This window comes from Larimichthys crocea, chromosome VIII, assembly GCF_000972845.2.
Source record: "Larimichthys crocea isolate SSNF chromosome VIII, L_crocea_2.0, whole genome shotgun sequence".
Classification (NCBI taxonomy): Eukaryota; Metazoa; Chordata; class Actinopteri; family Sciaenidae; genus Larimichthys; species Larimichthys crocea.
Genome location: NC_040018.1, coordinates 17,662,268 through 17,690,244, shown reverse-complemented (window position 1 = coordinate 17,690,244; position 27,977 = coordinate 17,662,268). Strand labels below are relative to the sequence as shown.

The window sequence follows — 27,977 nt, the reverse complement described above, 5'->3', positions numbered from 1 at the left end:
TTGTGTGTTCTAGGTATGGGTGCTGTGCCTAACATGTCCATGATGCCCGGGACAAACCTCGCCATGTTGACCCCTCTCTCCATGGCAACCCCTGGACTCTCACCTTTGACACCAATGACAGGCCTCACTCCCTTGGTTACTACAGCAACAGGCATGAGCCCTCTAATAGCCTCCACCCCTAACAGGCCCCTGATGCCCACTGTGGGAAATGCCACCCTGCCAAACGGCACCATGGGAATTCTCCAACCAATCCAAACTGGAACTCTGGCCTCTGGTACTTTCATTTCTAACTTTTATTCATCTGTTTCCTCCTCCTCACTTTTCAGTATCTGATTTGAAAAAAAGGAGTCATCAGTAAATACATTTATCTGTCCTTTGATTATCACTTACAAGATGGTTGTTTTTGTTTCTTATAGCATTAAAACTATTGAGCAGCCATGCCCTGCTCTGAGAGTAAATATTGTAAACGTTTGCAGCAGAGTACAGATGATTAAATATATCTGTAGTGAAAAGGAATGAATCCTAGCCTGCTTTTGCAGAGTCAGGTCTCTGTTTCTCATCTCCATACAAATAGCTTTCCTGTCCTTGACAAGGTTACAGCAGCGGTTGGGTGACAGTATATTACTGACCCACTACAGGGCTCCCCTCCCCTATAAAAACTGTAAAGGAAAGAAAAGAAAAAGAAAGTCTATACATTTTATGATTAACAGCTACAAAAATGTCATCATATAATGCAGATAATTATGAGAAAGTGTGTAATGGATATGTGTGTGTGTGCTTTATATTGCCAGGCATACCTTACTCTGCATCGCCTTACTCCTCTCCAATGGGACTCTCCTCTGGTGCTGGTATGAACAAGGCCTCATCACTGCTGGATCTAGGATCTGTCAGGTACCACACACAGAAAAACACATACAGAAATTTTTTTCTCAATCAGTGCCTCGTTTATCTACTCCGTCTCTTCTGAACTGCAAAAAACACACTGGTTGGTTGTTGAAGCTTCGTTTGTTCAACTTGTATTTTTGGGTTGCCACTGATTGTCTTTCAGCTCCGCTTCCTCATCCCCCTCTGTGATGTCCCCCATGGGTACTGCTCCCAGCGACTGGGCTGTGCCACATGCCTCCAGACTCAAATACAGACAGCAGTTCAACAGCTTGGATAAACAGATGACTGGATACCTCACTGGTATGATGTCTGTGTGTGCAGTATATGTATGTGAACAGTGTGTAGGTCATACAAAAACCAAACTAAACTATGCATGGAATGCAGGCGTGGATGTTCATGAACAACAGCCGCTGATGATTTCATAACAGTTGCCTCTTTCTTTCTGTCTGTGTCAAGCCTTGGCTAACTTAAAGGAAGTGGAGCCACACACACACACACACACACACACACACACACACACACACACACAGAGAGTCAGCGGCCAAGTATGCATTTGACTTTTCATTCTGTTACTGCAAGCCTTGCTGGACCTGTTCTCTCGAAATAGCTGTGATACAGTCAAACACGCACACGTAGCCAGACTGTGACTTTGCACTTATGTACGGTCCAAAAGATTAAATAAATTGTGATGAATGAATGGCTCTTTTCAACCCCCGAGTAGATTAAAAACATTGTAGACAAGAGCTACCTGTTAATAAATATAAACTGACTGTTGTTCAGACTGTCACAATCCTTTTAATCATCATCTCTTATATCCAGGTGAATGAAGAAAGGCTTAAAAGGTTCCAGTTTCCTTTTTCAGCATCAGACTCGTATCAAAAGTCAGTCTATAAACCAGCTGAGGTGATGCATGAGACTGCAGTCTTTAATCACTTGGCACTTTTTAGTTTATCAGTCGTCATCGACATCGATGCGGTCTGTACCGGTCCTTACACACACGCTTTCAGCCACATGAGTTCTTTCTCGCTCCACCTTGCCAACACATCTGCTATACAGGTGTTCTGACATTTGCCACTGTTGTTGCCAGGTCAGCAGGTGCGAGGTGCCATGGCGACCACGATGCTGACTCAGACGCAGCTGGCTTCCATCTGGTGAGAATATCTGCGTGTTGTTTGTATTATAAGCGTGTGTGTCAGTACATGTCCTATGATTGACAGTGTTGTGTTCAAGAGCCAAAGTCAGGTTTGAGGTTTGGCAGCCAAAAGTAAGAAACTTTGTTGCATCTCAGCTGCTATGATAATAGACCAATTGTTTGTTCAGATTGAGACGTGTTTGCTCTTAGTTTCTATAACTAACGATTACAAGGAAATAAAGTTTGGCAATATAAAATTCTGTTTAAACTGTAAATCGTAATCCTGAACCTCTGCTGTGATTTGTTTGTTTTAACTCACAAAATACTTTCTGTATGCAAATAGAACTTGGTGGCATCACACAGCAGGATCTGAAGGACTACTTCAGTATGTTTATAGAAAACAGTTTACAGTACATAGATAACTCCTTGTGTGACAATATATGTGTGCCTTTTAGACAGTATGTTATGTAAGGCTGCAACTAATGACACAAGTTCAGTCACTAACCACTAGCATGTTCAAGAGTCTAACAAAACCGTGATGTAAGCATCTAGTCAACAAAAAGTTTACTTTGGTTCTTGTCTTAAAAGAACCTTCCTATCCCGTATGTAATTCAGCTGTATTCAAAGAAAATATTGTCAAAACCTTGAACCTCCAATTTGTAATCCTCCTGCAGGAATTTAGCTGATGTGGATAAGGACGGCAAGTTAAAAGCCGATGAGTTTATTCTGGCAATGCATCTGGTGGACATGGCAAAGACTGGACAACCACTGCCGCTGACACTGCCAACTGAGCTGGTACCACCCTCACGAAGGTATGTGGACACATATGACTTAAGGGTTTAAATTCAAGTACATCAAACAAAAACTACATGAATCTAAATGTTTTTATTTAGTATTTTAATCATGTGAACTTAATATTCAAACATGTTATTGTGAATCTGTGTTGCAGGAGTGCAGTGAATGGATCCAGCCCTTCTCCCTATGCAGCTCTGACTGATGACTTGGACATAGAACCTCCACAGAAAGCCAAAGCCAACTGTCAGTATATTCTCCACCAACTTAAAACACAGAGCGGAGCCTTGTATAACTGTTACCTTATGTTAAGTCTTGTTGTCTATATTCTACACTATATAAGGCTGAAACAATACCTAGTAACTCACTCAGTGCGATCAGAGTCTATGGATTACGTCTGTGCAGCTGACCATAAAACATAAACACGCACATATTGTTGTGGCATACACAGTGGCCACTTGCAGTAGTCTGCAGCCAGTCAAGAGGAGCCAAGTGACTCTAAGCAGTGCAGGGCAGCACACTTTGGTGTTGGGTTTGTACACAATATCGTCTTACACACAGTCACAAGGCAAACTGTTAGCAGCTAGAATTAAAGGTTATATCAGGGGCTGTATGCATAAAGCTTCCTGGTATGAAGAGTTGCTCTTAGTGACAAAACTCAAAACTCTGAGACTTATCGTTCTTAGAGTCAAGACTAGATCCTGATAGAGATAAAAGTTATTTGCAAAGCATTTTATCCTTTTAGAGAGTGCCTCAGGTGAAAAACTGTTAAGAGTAGTGAGGAGGAATTTAAGAGGCTTAAGTTTCTTAAGTAGAAAATGGCAAAGACAAAGAGGTAGGAGAAATATTCTCCAAACACTACAATTAGATTGTGGAGGTATAATTTGTGGTTAATCTTGATTGAGATGCACTCGCACCTCCCAATGCAAGAACTACTGAAATGAAATGAAGGCAATCACAACACAAAGTTATTTGGCAATTGAAACTGGCAATTTAGCTGTGATCACACAAACGATTACAGTGCTTTCACAGTCTCATATTGTGACGCAGTTCATTTAATTTTCACTGGATGTCCACACCCTGGAGGCTCACAAAAGGGCATTTAATTTCTAATTACCATTAATATCAAATAGATTAAAAACTAAATTTTCCAGCATCGGAAAAAACACATTTAATTGCATTTTAAATTAAGAGCTCTCTGAGAGCATTCTCATAATGTTTGTTTATATATCTCCCCAGGTATTTTTTTTAATATTAGGTTCATAGCTAAATGCTATTTTGATGCTATAACTGACTACACACTCCCAATTGTAAAAAGCTACACCAGCACTGATTTCATCAAAACGTTTTATTCGTCTTTATTCAGATACATTCGAGGATAAATTCAAAGCTAACCTGGAGCGAGGGAATGCAGAGCTGGAGAAAAGACGACAAGCTCTGCTGGAGGCAGAAAGGAGGGAGCAGGAGCGTCGTGCTCAGAAGGAGAGAGAGGAGCGCGAGAGAAAAGAGAGGGAGGCTCGGGAGGCCGAGGAGAGGAGAAGAAAAGAGGAGGAGAGGAGGCTGGAGCGACAGAGGGAGCTGGAGAGGCAGAGAGAAGAAGAGCGACAGAAAGAGATAGAGAGAAAAGAGGTGAGGAGGGATGCTCACTCATAAGTATGAGTTATAGTCACAGCAGTGAGTCTTTCTTTACACTTAAGTTTTCTTTGCCGGTTCATTCCAGGCTGCACAACGGGAGCTTGAGCGCCAGAGGAAGGAGGAGTGGGAGAGGAGGAGGCGAGGAGAGCTCCAGATAAAGAGGGAACAGGAGCAGGATGATATCATCAAACTGAAAGCAAAGAAAAGGAGTCTGGAGATGGAGCTGGAGGCTGTGGTGAGTGGTCAAGAGACACTGAGGTTTATTTTACTGCGACGTACCGCAGTCATGCACTATTTGTCTCTGTTTGTCCAGCTGTATCACCCATCATGCTCACATTTAAGTGCTCTGTGTCTCTCTACCTCAGGGCAACAAGCATCGCCAGATCTCAGACCGGCTGCGTGACTTTCAAAACAAGAAGAAGCTTCAGAAGACAGAGCTGGATCTGACCAATCAAAGGACAGAGACACGCCAGCAGGACATTAACAACCTGCAGAAACAGCTAGAGGTGTGTGTGTCGTCTGTGTTTCTAAGTTTAACATTTTCTTGCACTGTGTTTGTCTGTGTTATCTCTGGATCATTGCTTTCTTGAGAGTTTGTGTTCATGTTTGTATATATTTTCCTCCAATGACGCATTTCTTGTTGTGCTTCTGATGCATTTCCTCTTGGTCAGGAGTTCCAGAGGAAGTTGTCCCAGCTGACTCCAGAGCAAAAGAGACTGACTGAGAAACTCCAAAACATGGCTCTGAATAACCTGACTGGTTAGTACTGATGGATAAATTGACAGAGCTTAGGAACAACAACATATTATGCATGAAGAAATATATGTTAGATAAAAGAACCCAAGACACTGATGGCAATGTTGGGTAGTTATTTCACACTGAATCCACTATGCATCTAATACCACAGAATGTGGATTTATTAATTGAACAATCACTGCAAAAATGAAAATACCAAAGCAAAAAGCATGAAAATATTATCACTAATGTAACATATGAATGAAAATGTAAAAAGTTTTCACTTTGTAGACCTACCTGCTGGTGTCATAGTACTCTGTTTTCAGCTAGGAAGATTTTAGCTTGTTTAACTGTATTTTATGTTTGTAGTGTCGACCATGTCCGCCCTGAAGTCGGGGGTCTCAGAGAAAAAAGGGACATGTATGAAACTGCGTGTGCAGCTGGAAGCTCTGGAGAAGGACACTGCTGCCAAACTGGCTGAGATGGACCGGTATAACAAAGATATGCAGGTGAACACAATTATAAGAGTAATAGAGTACCGGTAGCTTATTATGAGACCGGTCAAAACAACATAGAATATTTAAAACAAGCCTATTTTTATCTAGGAATAACATGGAGCATGTTAACAGGTGTGCTGGTCCTGTTTTTGTAGTTTTAGAAATGGTCAACTCATGTTTAAACTTGAAGGCTTGAATGGTTTAAGAAAAGATTAATAGAGCACTTTGTTCAGTCAGTCTTCAGGAATAAAAATGTCCTGTTTTGCAGCCTGTAGTCCTACATTGGAGGTATATAAAAAATACTCAGCAACACCTTGCCTTTCGTTCCCTCATTTCACCTTCGTATTGACTTGAGTGGCTTGCAGAAGCGCAGTGTCAGTAATTGTGAGGGATTGTTGATCATTTATTTTGTTCAGTCACAATTGCACCTCTCTGTTGGTTTCTGCTGCCTCACACATCTTATTAGCAGGTGCTCATTCACCCTTTGGTCATTTGATAAATCATCACCACCTTTATGAATCCAGGAGTCAGGCATGAGTAACTACAAAGGGGATCAATGACTTGTTTAAAATGTATGATGCATGACATAAAATTCATGTTAGTTGCACAGTGAGCGTATGTGAGCTGGTTGTAATTTTTTCCTTTCGAACTAAACTTATCACATCTTTATATCTTGTTTGTCTAATTTTAAAGCACTTATATGTAACAGATTTTTGACGTCTTTATTTTAAAGAACAGAAACATTTTTTTTCTTTAAATAACAAATTTGTGGACTGGATTAGTTTTCCTTAATACTGCAGCTTGGCCTCTTGATAACTATTTTCCCTCCTCCTCCTCCTCCAATAACTCCATCATAACCCTTCTTCTGTTACTTACTGTTAATCCCTTTGTTATCTCCAACCTACTCTAACTTATTCCTCTCTTGTGCACCTTTCTTTTCTTCCCTTCATCTCTTTCGGGAACCTTTTCTTTTTCCCCTTGCTGGATTACTTTCCTCTTTTCTCTCCTCTGTTCCTCTCTCTTCCCTCTCACCTTTGTCCCTAACTTTACAGTATGTGGGCGCTGAGGACTCTATGCTTCAGGCTGTCTTCTGTCTTCTGGCCTGTCTCCGTAACCTCTTCTACCTACTAAAGGTTTTCGCTCTAGGTCTCTTTGTTGTTCTAGTTTTTTTTTTTTTCCTTTTATCTCCTCTGCTTTTTTCCTATTGGTCATTACTCTGCTCCCATTTCTCCATCATTATAACACCTTGTTCTTAAGCTGTTTCAGCTTCTCTTATCTTTAGACATGTCTGTCTTACTGCTCAATGTTTAGGCATCTTTCTGCATGCTGTGTGTTTGTGCATGGGGCATGTGTTTCAAAGCTTTATCAGCCCATTATTTTTGTATAGTCAACTTATTCTTAAATTTACTCACAAATCTTTCACTCTGTTAGTAAAGGTGTGTTTTTTTTGGGAACTTTCAGGAACTGAGAGACAGCCAGAGAAACCAGCAGGCGGCTCTAGAGAAACTACGGAGCATCAAAGAGGACAAACGGCGTGAGCTGATTCAAAGGAAGGAGCAGGAAGAGGTGAAGAGGAAGAGGGAAGAGGAGAGGAAACAACAGGAGGAGGAGAGAAAGCGGAGGGAGGAAGAGGAAGCTCAGAGGTATTTTGCTTTCACATAGATTTATTTTTAGATTTGAAGGTCCAGTGTGTCAGATTGAGGAGGCTCTAATTACAGAATATGACAGAAATGGAATATAACAGGCATTACTATACTGCCATGTTAAACTGCCATGTTTCTACAGTAGCCCAAGACAGACAAACTAAACACTGGCTCTAGTCAGGGCCTTATATACTTTATGTGGCACTGTAGAGGGAAAATTAAAAATCTGATTTCTTGAACAGCTCTAAAATTTCCACGTATTTCCAACTCACAGGCGTATTAAGATGGAAAAAGAGCGTCAGTGGCAGGAGAAACTGAAGAGGGATGAAGAGGAGCGTCAGAGGAAGCTTCAGGAGGAGAGGGAGGCTAAAAAGAGGGAGGAAGAGGAGAAAGAGAGACAAGCCCTCATCCAGGCTGCTAAGGAGCAGGCCGAAAGAGAGCTCAGAGCAAAGGAGGAGGCAGAGCGGAAGAGAAGAGAGGCAGAGGAGAGGAAGAAAAGAGAAGAGGAGGAGAGGCAGAAGCAAGCAGAGAGACAAAGGCAAGAGGAGGAGAGGAGAAAACTGGAGGAGGAGAGGAGGCAGCTGGAGGAAGAGAGGAGGAAACTAGAGGAAGACAGGAGGAGAGAGGAGAAAAGACGGAAAGAAGAAGAGGAGCGACGCAGGAGAGAGGAGGAGAGGAAGAGGCTAGAGGAGGAGCGAAGAGAGGAGGAGCGCAAAAGAGAGAGGGAGGAGGAGGAGAGGAGGAGATACAGGGCAGCCGAGGCCGCCATGCGAGATGTGGAGGAGAGGAGAAAGCGAGAGGAGGAGGAGAGAAAGAAGAGAGAGGAGGAGGAGAGGAGGAAGCTTCAGCAGCAGGAAGAGGAGAGGAGGAACCATGAGAGAGAGAGGCAGAGGGCGGAGGAGGAGAGGAAGAGGAAGGAGGAGGAAGAGGAGAGGAGGAAAGCCGAGGAGGAGAGAAAGAGGAAGGAGGAAGCATCTCGTCAGCAGCAGCAGCAGCCAAGGGTAGCGGGGAAGGTGGATATTCAAGCTCTGCTGAGAGGACTGGAGGAGAGGAAGGGTAAGACACACCACACACACCACACACACTTCCTGTCTTCAGTTTATCAAAACCACTTCTGAAGCTCAGTTTCACATTATGAACCTGGGTGTGTTGTCTTAGGTGGACAACCCAGGGCCACACAACACAGGAAGTCAGCAGCTCTCACCTCCTTCAAAGCGCTCTACCCATTCACTGCACGAAACAACGAAGAGCTCAGCTTCAACGCAGAAGACGTCATCGAGGTAAGACTGAAAATGGTGTCTGACAAAAGATACAACTACAACAGAGTTTGCTGACCACTTATTACTCTTCTTTACTCTCGTTCCTCCCGTCAGGTCGATGAGACGACAGAGCGGGAGGAGGGTTGGCTGTATGGCAGCAAACAGGGAAAGATGGGCTGGTTCCCGGAGAGTTACGTCGAGAGAGTGGCCCCATCAAACACAGCTAATAAGACTACTGCTGCTGCTGCCGCCGCTCCTAAATTGCCGCTTCAGTCGCAGCTTTCCAACGCCCTCGAGGCTGCTAAGGCAGCAGGGACGAAGTCTGCCTTCACACCAACACACTCTCCAAACCCTGGACCGTCTGAGTCACAAGGACAGGTGAGAGGTTTACACCTTATACTACAGACTGTTATTGCTTTATTGCTGTTATTGCTTTATTGCTTACGAGAGTATGATTGTTGTCTGGAGATGTTCAAGTACTCACTCCACTCTCTGTGCTTTTGTCAGCAGGTGGTGGGTAACCTGTTGGCTCAGGCCCTGTGTTCATGGACAGCAAAGACCGACAACCACCTGAACTTCAATAAGGACGACGTCATTCAGGTGTTGGAACAGCAGGAGAACTGGTGGCTGGGAGAGCTGAACGGTGAACAGGGCTGGTTCCCAAAGACATATGTGACACTGCTGGGAGAAGAAGAGAGTTCAGAGTAAGTTTGTTTAAAATATCAACAGTTAAATTCCTCTTGGAGCTTTTTTCAGAGCACCTCAGCTAGGACAAGGCATATTATTGGTTACAGACTTGTAACTGAAACACACACACAGCTAATTCCTCAGCTATATTTCAAACGGCAATTTGCATGTGTTGTGTGATTATATTATGACGCGTATAGGCTGAAGATGTCACACAGTGACGGTTGAATCTTTAAGCTAATACACATTTTGTCAAAATGAAACAAGGGTCTTTAAAGTGTGAGGCAGGCCGCCTCTAAGTGAGAGACATTGCTGTGTGAGGTGAAAGGGACAGGTTCACAAGTGTAAGTTAGTTATTGTCCAGCTGATTTTACTCATAACTGGCTTCAAATATGACACTCTCTGTCAAACACACAGTTATGATACACGTGTTTTGTCCATCATAATAGAAATCACTGGAGAAAATCTCCTTATTATGACACTTTTCATACCAACATGTTTTCTAGCCACAGGAATGTTTTTTTTTTATCTCTCGGTGAATCAGTGAAAATATGCACCAGCCATGTGATGATATCTATGTAAGTGTGACTGAGTCTAAATGTGTGGTAACTGTTCAGTATGTATGGTATTTAGTCTGTAGAAATGTCCCCTTACCCGCTCTGTGATGAGGAATCTGCTGCGTTAACAGTGTCACACACTGCGGCAAAGGGGTGTGTGTGTGTGTGTGTGTGTGTGTACAGTATAACAGTACGCCAGATTCCATCTGCCGTTGTAGCAGACTGTTTGTGGTGAAGAAGAAGGTGAAACTCTTGATTTTCCAGTCATTCAAGTTCACGCCTCGACCGCCACATTTGATCATAAGGTTTAGCTAATTATCAAAACAAATAAGATCATGGGTTAAAGAGACCAGAGCAGAAACCCTGCACTGGTTGAAGTGTTTTTATGCCTTTTAAATATTATGACTCCTGGTATGGCCTTGCAGACGTGGCCTGAGATAAATGTTTGGTACTACTTTTATAGGATGAATGAATGGATGGAATACATGAACAAGTATGATGATGTGCTTTTCTGTGTTGACAGTATGAAGAGCTCCCCTCCTGATGACTCTAGTGACAGCCTGCAGCTTGAAGGTACAGTAAAATATCAGCCTCATACACCACATACGCCATACATTTACTGCTGCTTGTGCAGCTCATACTTTAATATGTTCTTATGATTTTCAGGTGATTTAACAGGCATTTTATATTTCTCACGAAAGCAAATTAAGTGCCTGTTAATCTATGTCTGCCTGTCTATACACTCCTGACTAAAGTGTTGTGGCTGCAGCCTTAGCTCCTGTTCATTTATATTCATGTATTCTTTTCCTTTCCAGAATACGTGGCATTGTACACGTACGAGTCCCCAGAGCCCGGTGATCTGACGTTTATGGAGGGAGATGTGATCTTGGTGAGCAAGAGAGAGGGCGAGTGGTGGAACGGCTCTATAGGTGACCGTACAGGCCTCTTCCCCAACAACTACGTCAAACCTAAAGAGACAGATGTAAGAGCACTCAGCACATGCTGACATTACATTTTCTCTACACTGTGTTTGTGTGGAGTTCTTGTAAAGGTCTGTACTGATGATGTGCTTTGTGGGGTTTTTTTGTTTTTCAGACATCAAGCATATCTGGAAAGAAGAAGCCAGGTAAGGACAGTAAAGACATGCTCGTAACTCGTACAGGAACATATTTCTGGTTTGGCATTTTGCTGCAAATCTGAAGTTGTGTTTGTGTCTTTTGTGTTTATAGAAATCGCCCAGGTGATCAGAGCCCACTCCTCTACTGGCCCCGAACAGCTGAATCTAGAAAATGGTCAGCTCATCCTCATCCTCAGCAAGAACGCCTCTGGCTGGTGGCTTGGAGAACTGCAGGTCAGTGTTTTCTTTCAGAGGGTAGATAACCACAGATGGTCCATGGCACAGCTTATCTGCACTCCACTCACCATTTAGCAGCTGTGGCTTCACTACACTGCTGCTGCCACAAGTCTCAGCAGTTTTTCACGAGAACAGTGACTCCTATACTTGTGAAAAGAAAGAAAAGATGGTGATGTGACATGTATGAAAGGGAAAAATATGTGTCCCATGAAGAGAAACAAAAGGAAAACAAAATTATTGTAGGCCACTAATAATCTTATTAGTGGTCTATTGAAGGCAAATCATTTAAATATTTACAGAAAAAATTACAGGCAAGTCGAGTCTATGCTCTTTGTCATCATGCGCACCATCAGATGTACTTACATATGATCCTTTGTCAGAGTCCCTATGCCCTCTTTCAAAACCACTAAACTGCCGGAGATCTCTGTGTTAAATGATTTGGAGATAATTGTTGTCCAACATCCTTAATGTCTGTCTGATATTTCTTTGTGCTTTTTAACTCTAGGCCCGTGGTAAAAAGCGTCAGAAGGGCTGGTTCCCTGCCTCTAATGTCAAAATTTTAGGATCCAACAGCGGCAAGTCCACACCTGCACCCCAAGCAGGTAACACACACACACACACACACACACACACACACACACACAGTTACAGTGGTGAGGTAAAATAATAGTGTGAACAAAACTGCCTCACACTCTCTGTCCCCTGCTTTCTCAGTCTGCCAGGTGATAGCCATATACGACTACACAGCCGCCAACGGGGACGAGATGAGCTTCTCCAAAGGTCAGCTGATCAACGTTTTAGACAAGAACAACCCCGATTGGTGGAAAGGAGAGATCAACGGGACCACCGGCCTGTTCCCCACCAATTATGTCAAGCTGACCACAGCAGACGGTGACCCCAGCCAGCAGTGTAAGTAAATCTCTTAAACATGACTATTCATGAAATTAAATATGCATGTTGTTTGACTCTTCTTCCGTGTCGCTTCGAGCCACTGTGACTAATACTTCCTTCCTTTGTGTTCATCCATGCAACCCCCATCTCCCATCATTGGTGTTTTTTCATCCACCCATCCCGTCATCTGTATATCCTCTCTTCCACTGACTATTTCACCTTTTCCCATTTTTTCCCACTTCCTCCCTCCCCAATCTGTATTTCTCTCTCCCTCTCCCTCTCCCTCTCCATTCCTCGGCTTCTGTCTCTTTCTCCTTCTAGGGTGGTAGAAAGTCCTCTTCCTCCTCCACCTCCTCTTCCTCTCCTCCTCCTCCTGACTTCAGAGAGACCCACTATTGCACACTGCTCTGAAGGGGCACAGTGTCTGGACTCCCTATCTACTAACTTCCCGCACTGAGCTAATGTTACTGTGTGTGTGTGTGTGTGTGTGTGTGTGTGTGTGTGTGACAGAGAAACACAGAGTGAACAGGTGTATATGTTTAAAAAGAAAATAGATTATGTGTTGCCTGTGAGTGATTCAGGACTTTCTTATGACTCTCGATGCTGATTCTGTGAATTGTTAAAGCCTCTGTGCCTTTTGTGATTTTCTCGGTCCTTACTTAGTTTAATTGATGCTGAATCATGACGTGATTGATGACGCAGAGGGATAGTGGGTCTCTCTGTGGCTCGTTCCTCGTCTCTCCTTTTGTTTCCCTTCACAAGACACTTATTTTTTTATTTTCATCTACCCCTTTTTCCATCACCTCTTTTCCTTTTCTTTCTTTTTCTCATACTTTCTTTTTTCTGTTCTTACTCTCCAATTTTTGAGAGTTCAGCTCACACAGAGCCCACTATTTGTCTCTGTCTCTGCTCAGCGATGTGTCAATATTCAGACGTTACATGCAGGTTTTCCTGTCACTTTATTAGCCTTTAACCCGCAAACCTGTGAATATCTTGAGAAATAATGGACCCAGCACTCCTGCACTTGTCTTAAAAAAAAACTGGAAACAAGCATGAAGTGGCAATTTAACTTCATCAAAGAAATTCAGGAAGGAATAAAGTAACAGATATTTTGAGGTTTGAGTCAGAAACTTGAGTGGAGAGCATACTAAAAAATAAAACTCTTATTCGATCTGTTAAACGGATGTTTAGGAGATGTAGCATTCAAATTCCTCTCTTTTGCTTTCATCTTGAGTGAACTTGCAGTGGATCTTTGATTTTATGCCTTTTAAAAAGCTTCTGTTTAGCTTCATTAGGACAGAAAATATTATAGGCAGAAGTACACACAAGTCCTCTACAAAGCCAAAATCGGTACACTGACAGCCACTGACAGACATAAACTTATAACAAACTGCTGCTGCTGCACCTTCTTTTATTAACTAAATGTTGTTTTGCTGCTCTGGATGGTTTTGTTTGTGCACAAAGTGAATGCATGTCTGCTCATATAATGGAAAAATAACAGTAATCATTATTGTCAGGACTGTGGAGGCATTTCATGTAGGTCAACAAGTGGAAAAAAAAAATCTATGCAAGCTTCACATGAGGTTCTGTGCCCAGCCTGATGAATACTGAGATTCACCGGCTTCAACTAGTCGAGTGAAACATGCTACAAGTTTGGATGTCTTTAATTCAGAGGTTACCTGGCTCAGTTTACCACAAACCTCCCTCAGATCGGTAAAAGGCTGCAGTAAAATTGGGTGAACCGCACTGACACAAAGAAAGTCCATAGCAGCAAGAGCTGTTCGCACAACTGATTTGACAGTGATGTCAATATTAGAACATTTGTGGTACAAGATGGTGTAACTATTTTTGAAGATGTGTCTTAATATATTTTCTGAAACGTAAAAGAAATAAAGATTGGTTTGAGATGACAGTCAAGCGTCTGAATATTGAAATAACAAAATATCAGTCTACACCTCTACAGGGTGTGTGTGTGTTTATATTGTCAACTCAATACACATGATTAAGATGGACAGATATACAGTATGGGAACAACCTTTTTTAAACTCTGTATTAAACAGAGAGCAGGTAATATCAGCTGAAGTAACATCAGGTGTTTGATCTAGACATTCTCTAAGAAAATCCCAAATTTCCGAGGTTTATTTCAGTGGCACAAGTCATTCATACGTAGAAGAAAGAGGCTTATTACACTCTGAGCGTGCGTCAAAGGGATGAAAAAGAAAGACATTATCCTCCTTCCTGTTTTGGTACAAACAGATTTGGACTGGGAGAAGTTTTAGTCTGATACCAGCAACGAGAAGATAACCGCACAGAAGGAGAAAGAGACCAGACAAGACTGAAATACTAACTAAAATACTTTTAGAGAGGCAGAATCAGAGTGAAGCGATGACTTTACAGAGCAGATTTCACTTTCTAAACCTTTGGGATGAGACAGACGATGAGGGAGAGGGAGGTGAGGGGGCAATGAGGGAGCCACAGTCAGCTGGCATTGGACCCTCACAATGGGCTAATGGGAACACTGTATCAGGTAAGTGTGTGTGGTTTGTAAGTGTGTGTGCGTGTGCTGATCTTAACTGTAGTTTTTCATGTTTCCCTGTCTCGTCTCTCCTCTTCTTCTTCCCCTTTGTTGTCTTCCTCCTTCTTTCTGAAAACTTCACTAATGTGCACATAGACTCAAGACTTGTTTTTTTGGTCCAAACATCCAGCAGGAGGCAGTAAATGCAGTGCTAAAGTGTTGCAGTGGTTGAAGTAGTGGTTTGGTTTTTGTTGAAGCCTCACTGGTTGAATTTATCTGTACATGTGATACAAACCTTCCTCTTGTGTGTCCGTCTCCTGCAGGGTGTGCAGATCTGAACAGCCTGGACTCATTGAGCCCCCAGGAGAAGAAGAGACAGGGTTACATCCATGAGCTGATAGAGACTGAGGAAAGATACGTGGAAGACCTGCAGATAGTGCTGGAGGTAATGGACACAGTAAAGCAACCAAGCTTGATCACATACTTGATTACAATATGTCATGAAAATAAGATGTCTTTTTCTTTCTGTAACATAATTTCTGTCTTTGTGTGCGTGTAGGTTTTCCATAAGCCTATGTCAGAGTCGGGCCGGGTCAAAGATGCAGAGATGACCATGATCTTTGTCAACTGGAAAGAACTGCTGGCCTGCAACACTAAACTTCTCAAGTAAATATCAGAGCGCATGAGATCTAGAGGTGGCCGCTTATACAGGTGCAGCTGTTTTTGTGTGGGGAAACACAGTGCTGCTTGTGTTTTATATGTGTGTGTGTGTACATTTGTGTGTGTACAGGGCACTACGTGTTCGTAAGAAGATGGGCGGAGAGAACATGCCAGTGCAGATGATCGGAGATATTCTGGCCGCGGAGCTGTCCCACATGCAGCCTTACATCCGCTTCTGCTCCTGCCAGATAAATGGAGCCACGCTGCTCCAGACTCGCATCGACAGCGAGCCGGACTTCAAGACCTTCCTCAAGGTAGGAAGGAAGGAATGTGAGGGAGGAAAGGAAGTAAACTTGTAGGTAATAAGGTGTGATGAAGGACCAGAAAAGGTAGGGATAGGTAGTGGGTGTGTCTTGGTGTGATCTATAATTGTTTTAACAGGAAGGTGTCCATAGTTCTTTGCAAAGATAGACAGATGTAAATTATTTTATTTCATGGCCTTTGTAATAAGTTTATGTAAAGGCAGGGTCTACATACTTAACACAGCTTTTGGGGCTATTTGGGTGTTTATTCTTTTTAACATCTGCTTTATTAATTCCAGTTTTACTTCATGTTCTCCATCAGTGCTGCTTTTCCTTTATATTTCCCCTATATATAGCTTTCAAGTTGAAATACTCTCTACCTCTGTTTCAATCATCCTAAACTCATTCTCACAAAGTATTTTAAAAACCATAAAGGTGGAGAAACAAGACCATTAATGTGACACTGTCTTTTATTCCCGTCAGAAAATTGCCACAGACTACAGGTGTAAAGGCATGCCGCTGTCCAGCTTCCTGCTGAAACCCATGCAGAGGATCACACGCTACCCGCTGCACATCAAAAACGTAGGCCATCGTGTTCATGAGCATGTCTGTGTTTGAACTCCTCGTTAGGTGGTTCAAATACTGGCCCACTGTGTGTAATTAGAAAGAAAGAGAATATTTTGCCTGTGTGGGTGTAATTAACTCATCTGTGTATTTGATTGTGTGTGTGTTTAGATTTTGGAGTGTACTGCAGAGGGCCACGCTGACCGAGGTCCTCTGAAAGAGGCTCTGGAGAGAGCCGAAGAACTTTGTCAGCAGGTTTGTTTCTTCATCGACTCATTTTTGACCTCACTTGTTACTCTGATTCAGATTTAAGCTTCTTTTCCGTGTCTTTGCCTTTGAATGATGAATGATTTATTGAATTAATCCTGTCAATCAGGTAAACGAGGGTGTGAGGGAAAAGGAGAACTCTGACAGACTCGAATGGATTCAGAACCACGTGCAGTGTGACGGTGCCGCAGAGGTATTTAATCTACTAATTAATAAATCATGTTCATTATTTATAGATTCAATTAGTATCAGTTAGTATCATTATAAAGAACATGTGTATTATCTTTCTAAAGTTGCTCTCTTTTAACAGAACCTGGTCTTCAACTCTCTCACCAACTGTTTGGGACCCAGGAAACTGCTCCACAGTGGCAAGGTGAGTAAAACTGTGGTCGATGAACCACTCTGGTTCCAGAAAATTCACACTTTGAATGCATATTTTAAAATTTAAAGTGTTAAACAGACCAGACAGAGTACAGGGAGATAAAATGTAAAACATTACCCGGTCAGATCTTGCCTCCCACCACAGAATAAAACCCCAAAACACAGCAGAGATCGGTGAGCTGGATCATCCGAGTGGAAACCCAACAGAAGGCTCTCAGGACTTGATGATACAGCATAATGAATAATATTGGCATATGAGCTTAAACTTGAGCTTAGAATTGAAAAGTCTTTTGATGCTGAACAGTCTATAGTAGCACCATCACTTGTTTCTTTTCAGATGTACAAGGCAAAGAGCAACAAGGAGCTCTGGGCTTTCCTCTTCAACGACTTTCTGCTTTTGACTCATGCAACTAAACAGTTCACCTCGTCTGGACCTGATAAACTATTCAGCAACAAAAACAATGTACAGCTCAAGATGTACAAGCCGGTAAGTCTCACACACACACACACACACACACACACACACACGCACACTGTTTTAAGTTTTAATGTCTTTTTGAAACACTTTGTTTCTATAATTCATATAAAGTCACTTTTAATGTTATGTTTGACAGTATATAATCTTTTACTCCCTGTAGCCTGTGCTGTTAAATGAAGTTCTGGTAAAGCTTCCAGATCCTTCCAGTGACGAGCCCACCTTCCACATCTCGCACATCGATAGAGTCTATATACTCAGGACTGACAACATCAATGAACGGTACACTAACATACACTCACATACACTCAGATACACAGACAGATTTGGTGTGTTTGGTGGCCTTTACAAATAGCGTGTGCGTGTTTGTGTTTTCAGGACAGCGTGGGTTCAGAAGATCAAGGCAGCGTCTGAAGAATTTTTTGAGACGGAAAAGAAAAAAAGGGAAAAGGCCTATCAAGGTTTGTCTGCAGTTGCCATCGGTGTGGCTGTGTGTGCAGTGTGATGACCTCTGAATGAATTGTCCTCTGTGTGTTTTTCAGCCCGGTCTGTGAAGGCGAGTGGAATTGGCAGACTCCTTGTCACCATCTTGGAGGCTACTGAACTCAAGGCCGGCAAACCTAACGGTGAGAATGGATACATAGGTTGTACTGACAGTTCGATGGACTACGACAGACGTTTTCAAAGTCGCTGCAAACTGTTAAAGGGAATGGAAGTGAATAAATATTACATTAGTTATCAGGAAAGGGTTCAGAGATACAGTCGTTTTGTCCCACTTTCCCAGAAACTAATTTAATAATTAGTCAGAAACTAATAAAAGTCTGAGGACAGACTTTTCATGCATTTGGGGTAGTCTGAAGTTATCCATACATCCATAAATTTTCTTCTGCTTATCCTGAGTCATGATGGCAGCAGGTTTAACAGCGCTTCAGACGTCCTTCTCCCCAGCAACACATTCCCGTTCCCAGGATAGCAGGTTCTGGGTCTGCCCCGGGTCTCCTACCCTGTCCCCTACCCTATGTCTGAAGTTATTTCAGACAGAAATATTATGTATCTTTGCTCAATTGTTGAGTGTCTATGGGATCTATATGCATACAAGGATAGACTCAGATTAAACAAAGGGGGGCACCTTTTTCCAAGCTATGTCTGAGAGGAGGCCCACAGTCCTGGATTACGAAACGCACCATGATCTTAAAATTGTTGTGGTAGAATCAAGACTTTAATCCCTGCTGCATGCTACATTTAATTATGATGATCTATCATCCCTTTTTTCATCAGATCACTTTGAGTCAGAGGCCTTTCTGTGTACTCCCTGCTACAGTTATACTTGTTTCCATAATCGACATCTCTCCTCTTCCTCTCCTCTCTGCTCACCTGTCCTCATGTCCTCCTCCAGGTAAAAGTAATCCCTACTGTGAAGTGACGATGGGAGCTCAGATCTTCACGTCCAGAACGCTCAACGACACTCTGAACCCCAAGTGGAACTTCAACTGTCAGTTTCACATCAAAGACCTTTACCAGGACGTCCTCTGTATCACCATCTTTGAAAGAGACCAGTTTTCACCTGATGGTCAGTTATCTTCTCTTTTCTCCTCTCATGTTCATGTCTTTCACCACCCTTACTCCTTTACTAACATTAAAATCTTCTTTAAAGGGGAAAAAAGTGTTTTTTTTATCACTATTACACCATAAATGTCTGAATTCATTTTAAGTGTCTCGTAAAATGTTCTTTTCTATTTCTTGTCAGACTTCCTGGGTCGGACAGAGGTTCCTGTGGCAACCATAAAGAAAGAGTTGGAGAACAAGGGACCGGTGACGCGCCGTCTTCTGCTGCACGAGGTTCCTACAGGGGAAGTGTGGGTCCGCCTCGACCTACAGCTTTTTGGCAACAAATAGCCACATAGGATGAATGGAAATAATAATGGAGTCTTCTGTTGAGACAGTCGATTAAGGATATTTTTGTCCTGCAGAATAACCAAATAAGAAAAGCTGCTTTTTATCACCTAAACAAACTCAGACAGTCCCGCTCACATGCCTATTATGGACTAAGATGTCAAACAAGACACACCTGATCTGTGTTTCACACATCATGCCTTAATATTTTCATATTAACCAGCACTAATTATACCTCTTCTGATGTCATCTGACTCTTCCAGTAAGTGTTAGGGCCTGAGTGACTCACCTTTTTTTTTTTTTTTTTTTTTAACATGCGATAGAAAGGTTGTGTGACTGGTGCAGCTGTTTGCACCTGTACAATATGTACTGTGCACTCTGAAGGAGTTAAGACGAAGGACCACAGCCACAGAGGAGACACAGTGTCTGATGAAGCTGAATCTGGGTCCTCTGCTGTAATAATTTATGACCTTCAAAGGGACGTAGAACTGGACGAAGACTGTGTCGAAGCAAATAATCTTAAAACTATTAATAAAGCAATACAGCTATAAATATAAAGGTTGTGCTCTACGATAATCTACTCTACGATGTAGACTCACAGCCCCCATCTCAGTTGGTTTTTAAATATTCAGTAACTGAGACACACCTTGCCAAGTCTGGTCAGCCGAGACCATGTAACGAGTTGAAGTTGAGGTAACATCTTACAAGATTTTCTGTCACTGATAGTTTTCCGGAGACTGTCTGATCTGTAACATCTTCTCACAGTCACATGAAACGCATCATAAACAGTAGATGTCAGATGACGGACAGCGACACGGACTCTGTAGAGACGAGAAAGTTTTTTGTCAGTAGCTCTGGTCTGGAGACAGTTTACTACTGTAGATCTCAGGATTTGTTCTGAGTCGAGTCTGTGTTTTGTTGTGTGTGTGTGTGTGTATGTGTGTGTGCGCATGTCTTTGGACTGTAGAAGTGTAAACATACTTAACATTTAGTTAAGATGTAGTAACATACAAATATCTTCAGCTGAGGGCTTTTGATGCTGCAACTTTTGGAGTTAACTTGTAACTTCTGGCCTTAATGCAAGTCATCTTTTTAGTATTTTAAAATCTGTTTGGGATGATGTTGGTCTTGATTGGGGATAGATTAATTATTTTCTTTTGTGTGCGAAATCAGCCAAGGCCAAGTAGTTTGAGTGTATATATATAGCTGAAAAAATGACACAGTTATGAAAAGCTGTATTGATGAACGTTCACTTCGACATCTTGCTTTCTCCAGCTGAGTCAGCCATTACTGCCTTTTTATTTTAATTTTTTGGATGTCAATATTTTGAGGCAACACAGATTGGCAGTTTGTCAGCAAAAAAATAAACAGTATTTGCTCATTTGTGTTTTTGTTATTTACACTTTCATCCTGCCAGAGAGATTTTCAAGTGTCATCTTCCACTCCCCGCTTCACTGATGGTATTGTCTATCTCTGTTGCCTTAAAAAGTTGCCCATCATGAAAACATTACAAGGTTATGGGGTGTAAAAGCTTTTTATTTATGTTGTTGGTTGACTTTTCGGTGTCTTCTGCTTTGTTTCTACTCTTTCATCCTTTTGCATCCAGTTTCTTTTCTAACTCTGAGCGGATATTAACGAAAAAGTGTTGTATTTATTTCTTAATTTATGCGTGTGTGACTATCCAAATGTTTGGAGCGGCTTTTTCTTGCTGTGTCATCTTGGATAATCAGTTGGTATCCACTGGGTTTGTTTTGAACATGTGTGACGTCAAATATTAAAGATGTGTTCATTGGGCAAGCGTTTATACTGTTTTAAAAGGTGATATAACATCTTAGATGAGGAGTTTTACTGTAAGTAGACTAGGTCACTAGTCATTTTGTTCAGCCTGCTGTTTTCTGCTCTTGTACTCTTTTAATTTGTCTTTTTCAATCAACAACAGACCTGTATTAACGTTTTTTTTGTTTTAGTTTGTGGAAAATGTGCAAATAGACTGGATTCATCTACGTAGTGGTGTAACAGTTTGTCTTTTGTTTTACTTTTTTTTTTTTCTGCAGCCTTGTGCATTCGACTGCTGCTGTGCTAACCAAGTTTCCGGCTTCTCTAACCCAGATTTGTCTTGATCCGCCTGGAGCCTGTAACCTGCTGTTTGTACTCTCCTGGGTCTCCATGTGGCACTCTCTGAATCAGGGTTTCTTAAGTCAAATTAAAGACATTAAAAATTAAACAAACTGTCAAATTATTGTCTCACTAAAACTAACATTTAACGCTGTAGGCTTTCAAAGCACAACATCCTGCAGCGGTACATAAAGATGAACGGCCCCTGTGCTTCAGGTTTATTAAGTCTGTGGTATGTAAACAAGTGAGGCTCAGCCACATCTGGATCTATGTGGCAGCTGATAATCTTCAACACATCACTAACTTCATGTTACCTTCTCTCGGCAGCTATGTGAGTAACTTGCTACTTTCTACATAATTAAACCATCCCTCCATAAACCAGTTACAAGAGAAGACTTATTTTCAAGCATGATATTTTGAGTGAAGTGCATAGGCAGTAATTATCATGCAATTATATTTAAAGGTTGTCTACAATGAGGAGAAATTAAGTTTGAGATTTAACATTTAGTGTAGGAGGACAAAGGGTTTAGTTCAAAACATTACATGCAACATTGTTATTTTTTAAAACAATATAGTAAATAAAATAAAATCAGAACGTGCTTCAAGTTCGAATGATGAAATAAAAAATTTAAAGCAGAAAAATATAAAGATTTAATTTAATTGATTCTGTTGGTATCACAGAGTTCATCGTGAACTTGTCGGTCCGCACCAATAGAGCTCATTAAGTCCTTCTTCACCCTCCACTGGCTCTGGGTCCACAGGAGCAACAGTCATTATGTAACCACACTAAGTGGCTCTGCAAGAAGCTGACAGCAACACACACATCTACGTAACTGAGTCGACTGAGTCAGCTGAACTCAGCCTTCTGTAAAATAGTGGATTTAACGCAATGGGACTGTGATGATATACTGTAAGTAATGGTCATTCTTTGACACTTAAAAACAAATGTGACACAAACACACTTGAACAACTTGGGACTTGAAATTATGGATACAAATTATAATCAGTGATACTTTAACAATAACTGTAATGCAGTTTCTCTTTTTCTTTACGATTTTAGATGTCAACAAATTACATTGTTGTATTGTCACATAAGAATAAGATGAATACATTTTTTAGAATGTAAATAAGAGGGCACATGTGTCAGGGATTTAATACTGCTCCACTCTTAGACCATCACTAGCTGAGAAAATGTGTCTCTTATATGAGTGTGAAAGACAGAATAAGAGGTCATTTCCTGCATTATTAAAAAACTTTCAAGTAAGTGGAAGGCTAAAATTGGACGTGTAAAAAGGTCATGTTTGCAAACTGTAGTACCCGTTCTCAAAAGGTAGCCTAGTCCTTCGGGAGACAATATATCGGTTTAGAGAGCAAGACACACACTGGACGAACAAATGGTAAAAACAAAAGTTTTTGTTCTCTTTTGGACAGTAACGTAACTGTTTTGGTTTAGTGTCGATGCTTTCATTAGCAGTATTTTTGGACACAGCAGACAACTTCTTTCTCACTTACTCTCAACTTCTCTCTTCTTAGCTTCCTCTGTCAATGTCCTCGTCTGCCTTTTTGTCTCTGCCATTATGTCCATAGAGGCTACTGAGCCCAGTTACATTGCCTGCTTGACCAGCTCCAGTTCTGGCACAACACCAGCTTCTCATGTGCCTAAAAACCTAACTTAACACCTGTGGTACAAACAGTAACTTTCCCTCGGTGTTCTGTTCATTAGCTAATGACAGAGACTCCATTTACCTGATTGCAAGTCAGTGTAGCATCAAAATGATTTACAGTAAGTTATTTTATAGTAGGAATGTTACACAGTGTTAGTTTAATATTTAATTCATGTGTTTTTTTCTCTTTTTTTCTTTTTACAGCTTTCATGTAAAAATAAATCATGACTCACACTGTCGCCCTCTAGGACCTTTCCTCATGAATAAAGGTACAGTAAGTGTAGAGGCTGACAAGAGACAGAAATAGCAAAACAATAAGGCAAAGGCAGCGGGGAGGAGGAGGTTGAGGGAGGTCAAGAGAGCTGGTGAGTGAGGTAAAGTATAAAAGAAAAGTGCAGTAAAGCTGAAGGAGGAATAGTAGCCAAGTGGCAGAAGAGAAAAAAAACAGACAGAAGGGAATAAACACATATGGAGACAGAGAAACAGAGAGTGACATGTGCATGGAGGATGAGTCTGAGAGGCCCTCAGCTCCACTTGACTCAGTCATGGGAATGATTTGATTATGACCACATGAACAGCTGTCTTATGTAACACACACACACACACACCCACGTACACACACAGACACAGACAAAGAGAGAGCTCAAAAATAATGAGCGGTCTGTGATCTAGCCAAAAACCTAGATGGTGCAAAGGTGGCCTTTCGCAACAGAGAGGGAGTAAAAGAAAGAGTTCATCTCACAGACGAGGTCAGCCAGGTTTCTTCCTGTCAAATTAAAATGCTCTTAGGCTTCTTCGTTTAGCAGCTGAAGCAATTGATATTCAGGACTTATACAAAATAGTTCTCTTTAGCACTGAATTGTAATCTGGGAGACATATTCATGTCCCTTATTTCAAGGTGCACTGTGGAGTTTTCTTGTAAACAAACAAACATGTTTACTTGCAGTGTTTCTCACAAAAAAATGCATTTACATCCTCATAAACCATGTCAGAAACATATTAAGTCCTGCATGGTTTATGTCCATGTTTACTGGTTTACAGTCGTCTTCTTTGCTGCCTCCACTTCTTTGTGCATTTTCACCATCAATGGTCAGTCAGCAGCAGCAGAATAGCATGAAGCAGGACTGTGTATCAGACTTCTTACTGGTTTAACAAACAACATCACATCACCCCAGTACTAGCTTCTCTCCATTGGCTTACAGTTTGCTGGGGAATTGATTTGAACATTTTCTGATCATCACATAGCGTAATTGTTGACCCCATATGTTCCCAGTTTTATCTCCTCAGGCGTGCCCTTCTGGCTGTTCTAGAGTTGAGTCGTGAATCTAAACATGACCCTGCTTTTGCCATCAGGGCCCTGCCCCGGCTTTGAAACAACCTGCCTGAGGAGATCAGACTTTTGCAGAATTAGTGACTTTATGAAAGCTGCTTTATGGTAGCAAAAACACAACATGACATATTATATTATTATTATTATATTGCCACATTCTGTAAATAGAGCCCTCTCTATCTCATTCGACTAATCTCAGGTCCACCGATGAGCCACGTCATTGCAGATTTTTAAAAGATTAGCCAACATGGCTGTGGCCAGAGCCACAGATTTTGAGCTTTACAACAGCTCAATAGTAATATCACAGATACAACATCTATTTTTTTTTATACTGTCAATAGGATCGAACAGCTAAACAATGAGCTGACTCACTATGAAACTCCGTACGCTTGTTGTGGTGAGCTGCAGATTCAGGCGATTCTTAGTTGAGCAACCTCTTTCATGTTGTTTTCACACTGACATTTGATATATTGTTGTATCATTATATTATAAAATTATTGATTATTGCTGCTTTAAAGATTAGTGTCTTCAGGTCAAAAGCATTGAGAGATTAACTAACACAGTAGTATGAAGTACTGTAACTGAGTAAACACTTATAAATGTACACACATTTTTATAATTGGATGTGTTGAACAAAGTAAATACTTTGTTTACTTTCATCCATAATGAAGCTGACCCTGTTTCATGTTGCTGATGACTTGAACTAAGACAAGTCTGACCTCACTGAAGGTTCAGGTAATGAATAATAAAATGCGATGCTAGTGGTGCAAAGCCTGCGCTGTTATGCAGGTTCAGCCGCACCACACAGCATCGGAAACTCACAATTCATCACTATTTCAGAGATGACTGACAACAATTCCTCACACAACACACCACACAGAGTTGACAGTGTTAATATTTCATCACACCGAGCAAGAGGTGTGTAAATGCATTATGGATGTAAGTGGTTTAAGTATCGTGCAGTCTGTATCTACAACAAGGTTTTTATTAATTATTCAGTAAAGACAGTGATAATGATTTTTGACCTGACAAACTACAAACTAATCACATTCCCACCATTCAGCTGTACCATTTAGTGATAATTAGTCAATGTTAGCGTGCTAAACCAGGATGATAAATATTATATCTGGAGCATTAGCATGTTAGTATTGTCACTGTGAGGATTTTACCATGGCATAGCTTGTGTTAGCATTTATCTTAAAGTACAGTCTTACGGTATAGAGCTGCTCGTGTGACTGTAGCATGTCTTTTCACAATTACAATTTACAATATACTCAAATAACAGTTTATTAGTTACAAGTGTGCAGTCAGTCCAGTCTGACTTACCTAAACACATAACAATGATGTTAAGTTGTGGTTGCCTTTTGTTTAGTGATGGCCTTGTATTTTGGCTGTATCGTACTCAGATATGTATTTAAACAATAAATATCTAAAAGACTTTTAGTGTGATAGAGAGAGGTGCTGTGTCTCAGTTTGAATACTTCCATTAGTACACTTTGTACACTATGTACTTTCTGGCGTACTGCACTAATTACAGCAGCGTAGTGTTTGTCTCAGTTTAAGTACAGCCGTTGTGACAATTGGAACTTTTTAATGCTTTTTCGTGTGGAGCATTAGGACCAACATTTGACAGCCCAAATATAGATATAAAACATTAAATTACATTTGTGTATTTCAGTATTCACTGCAACTGCTTCAAACCCCACTGGTCCCTCTCCTTCTGCTATGTAGCTAAAATGGCGATCATCCCATTCCACACTCAACATTATGACCGTCACAGTACACGACATTTTGTCATGATTGACAGTGTGAACGCACTTACATACTCAAAATAGCATGTGGAAGTGTGGAAGCGTGCAAATTCGAGACACTGCAATGGAGTGAAGGTGAAGTGATGTTCAGATGGTAGGATGAGGAGATGACTGAGGCGGTCTATAAAGACCATTCACAGATGACCTGGGACTATGTCTTACACATTTATCTTTTATTTGGTGATAGAGTAACCATCTCACAGTGTATAGTCCAGATGTCTGTTTTCTACCTTTGTCTTCTACCCAAAGCATAATAAACCTAATAACCATAAAGTTATTACGGTAATGTCTCATGATGTTCTCTCTGCAGTAATTAAGTAATCTGTTGAGAGAAGTGAGCTAAAATGTGCTGAGATTTCAGATTGACTAAACTACACCCAGTGTCACTATTTGATATTCTGAATATTATAATATTGATTCAGTGATTCAGGTTTTGAAATGATGGTAAAGGGGGACCACTGACACTGGTGAAACAAGAACAAACATAAAAGGTGAAAAATGATGATAACTGATTTTAGTCGTGCTAGCGATTGCAGTGCTGGTTCACCCCTTTAAATGTCTTTTTGTACAGCTATTCATGACTCCCAGATGATGTATTATTGTTTTCCTCTCAAACTAAGAGTGAGAGGCTCCAACTCACCTAAAGCACAGATATGAGAAATGTATTGTTGCTGCTAGTTAGAGGTAACTCCTTTACAAGCTGAGCCTGACTGAAAAGGGCAAAAACCAGTTAGTTCACACAGTTGCTTTCAAGCAGGGCTAAAAGCATGAATACATATTTTACCTAAAAGTTTTAGCAGACAGTTTAAAGTACATCTTTGAATGGTGCTCTCTTTTTTTCATATGCATCCATACGGATAACTGTCAGTGCTTGACCACAACCAGGAAGGTTTCTTGAGCTTTTCCTCTTGCATAACATACAGCACAAAAATAACCTGCTAAGATGACAGGGTGACTGATAAAACTTTCATAAATGTTGATTTAGCTGTAAAACGTCACTCTCTGACTTCCATAAAAAACAGCCAAGCATGCACACACACGCATGAACACACACAGTTGTAAGATCCAAGCACAAACAACAAAAACTACAAGTGTGTAATCAACCACACAGGAAAATCTATTTTATTCATATCATTGTCATCTCTGTCACCATTGCATGTGATAAATGTACATGGTACAAGCAAATGTGATTTATTTAAAATGTGAAAACGTGAAAACATCAATAATATGGACATTTACATACAGTGTTTTTTTTTCCAGAATTACACATGGAATTTATTTTAATATGTCACTGTCCCTCGCTCTCTCCTTCCTTTGCTTTTTCTCTCTCTCCTGCTGCTGTTAAGCGTTCTGCATGAAAGAAAGTGAGAAGAACCAGGAAGGTAGGGTCAGCAAATCTGCATTTACAACTATGTGACGTGTGATGTGTTAAAGTGTTAGCGAGAGATTGAGAGAGAGAGAAAGGGATGCAGATGCTTGGTTGAGAGAGAAGTGAGGCATTTGCCGACCTGTCGGGGGCTTTTATTTCATGTTTCTGCCCTGAGGACCTCTCTTTCTCTTTGTCTGGAAAAACAACCTGGAAGAACTAAGATGGAATATCGGAGGACTCCACTCTGTGAAACAGAGTGTCAAACAAAGAAGAGCGGCTGAAGGGAAGAATGACTCAAATTTTAAATTTGTATCTAGTTAAGAAAGTGAAGAGGACAGAGAGGCTTGTGTACGTGGGCCTATCTGACAACTGGCAGAGGACAAGGAAGATTTATACATATAATTATACTGTTAGTGTTTTCTTTGAGGGAAAGGCAAATAGCAGAGAGGAGATAATAGGAGAGGAGAGGAGAGGAAAGGGGAGGAGAGAGCAAAGAGTACAGGAGTACAGAGTGGAGAGAGGAGAGGACCAGAGCAGAGAGGAAGAGGAAGGAGAGGGGAAGAA

At 41.3% G+C, this 27,977-nt stretch overlaps 1 protein-coding gene across 3 annotated transcripts in view; it reads left to right on the top strand.

Annotated features, from left to right (window-relative positions):
- Window positions 1–20,339, top strand: part of itsn2b (intersectin 2b) — a 32,591-nt gene extending 12,252 nt beyond the window's left edge. For 2 of the 3 annotated variants that reach the window (XM_027281399.1, XM_027281398.1), the window contains exons 6-40: window positions 14–274; window positions 792–891; window positions 1,049–1,185; window positions 1,973–2,036; window positions 2,692–2,829; window positions 2,967–3,055; window positions 4,176–4,438; window positions 4,530–4,679; window positions 4,810–4,950; window positions 5,116–5,203; window positions 5,549–5,688; window positions 7,138–7,319; window positions 7,594–8,375; window positions 8,478–8,599; window positions 8,693–8,956; window positions 9,086–9,282; window positions 10,346–10,395; window positions 10,638–10,804; window positions 10,918–10,948; window positions 11,052–11,173; window positions 11,682–11,778; window positions 11,891–12,085; window positions 14,906–15,027; window positions 15,142–15,248; window positions 15,373–15,556; window positions 16,028–16,126; window positions 16,280–16,363; window positions 16,485–16,568; window positions 16,686–16,748; window positions 17,094–17,243; window positions 17,395–17,513; window positions 17,610–17,692; window positions 17,774–17,857; window positions 18,628–18,801; window positions 18,979–20,339. In XM_027281399.1, coding sequence (XP_027137200.1) covers window positions 14–274; window positions 792–891; window positions 1,049–1,185; window positions 1,973–2,036; window positions 2,692–2,829; window positions 2,967–3,055; window positions 4,176–4,438; window positions 4,530–4,679; window positions 4,810–4,950; window positions 5,116–5,203; window positions 5,549–5,688; window positions 7,138–7,319; window positions 7,594–8,375; window positions 8,478–8,599; window positions 8,693–8,956; window positions 9,086–9,282; window positions 10,346–10,395; window positions 10,638–10,804; window positions 10,918–10,948; window positions 11,052–11,173; window positions 11,682–11,778; window positions 11,891–12,085; window positions 14,906–15,027; window positions 15,142–15,248; window positions 15,373–15,556; window positions 16,028–16,126; window positions 16,280–16,363; window positions 16,485–16,568; window positions 16,686–16,748; window positions 17,094–17,243; window positions 17,395–17,513; window positions 17,610–17,692; window positions 17,774–17,857; window positions 18,628–18,801; window positions 18,979–19,127 — 5,282 coding nt within the window. In that variant the 3' untranslated portion in view covers window positions 19,128–20,339. The remainder of the gene's footprint in view (window positions 1–13; window positions 275–791; window positions 892–1,048; window positions 1,186–1,972; window positions 2,037–2,691; window positions 2,830–2,966; window positions 3,056–4,175; window positions 4,439–4,529; window positions 4,680–4,809; window positions 4,951–5,115; window positions 5,204–5,548; window positions 5,689–7,137; window positions 7,320–7,593; window positions 8,376–8,477; window positions 8,600–8,692; window positions 8,957–9,085; window positions 9,283–10,345; window positions 10,396–10,637; window positions 10,805–10,917; window positions 10,949–11,051; window positions 11,174–11,681; window positions 11,779–11,890; window positions 12,086–14,905; window positions 15,028–15,141; window positions 15,249–15,372; window positions 15,557–16,027; window positions 16,127–16,279; window positions 16,364–16,484; window positions 16,569–16,685; window positions 16,749–17,093; window positions 17,244–17,394; window positions 17,514–17,609; window positions 17,693–17,773; window positions 17,858–18,627; window positions 18,802–18,978) is intronic. The other variant, XM_027281400.1, reaches the window with a different exon arrangement.
- The last annotated feature ends 7,638 nt before the right edge of the window (window positions 20,340–27,977 follow it).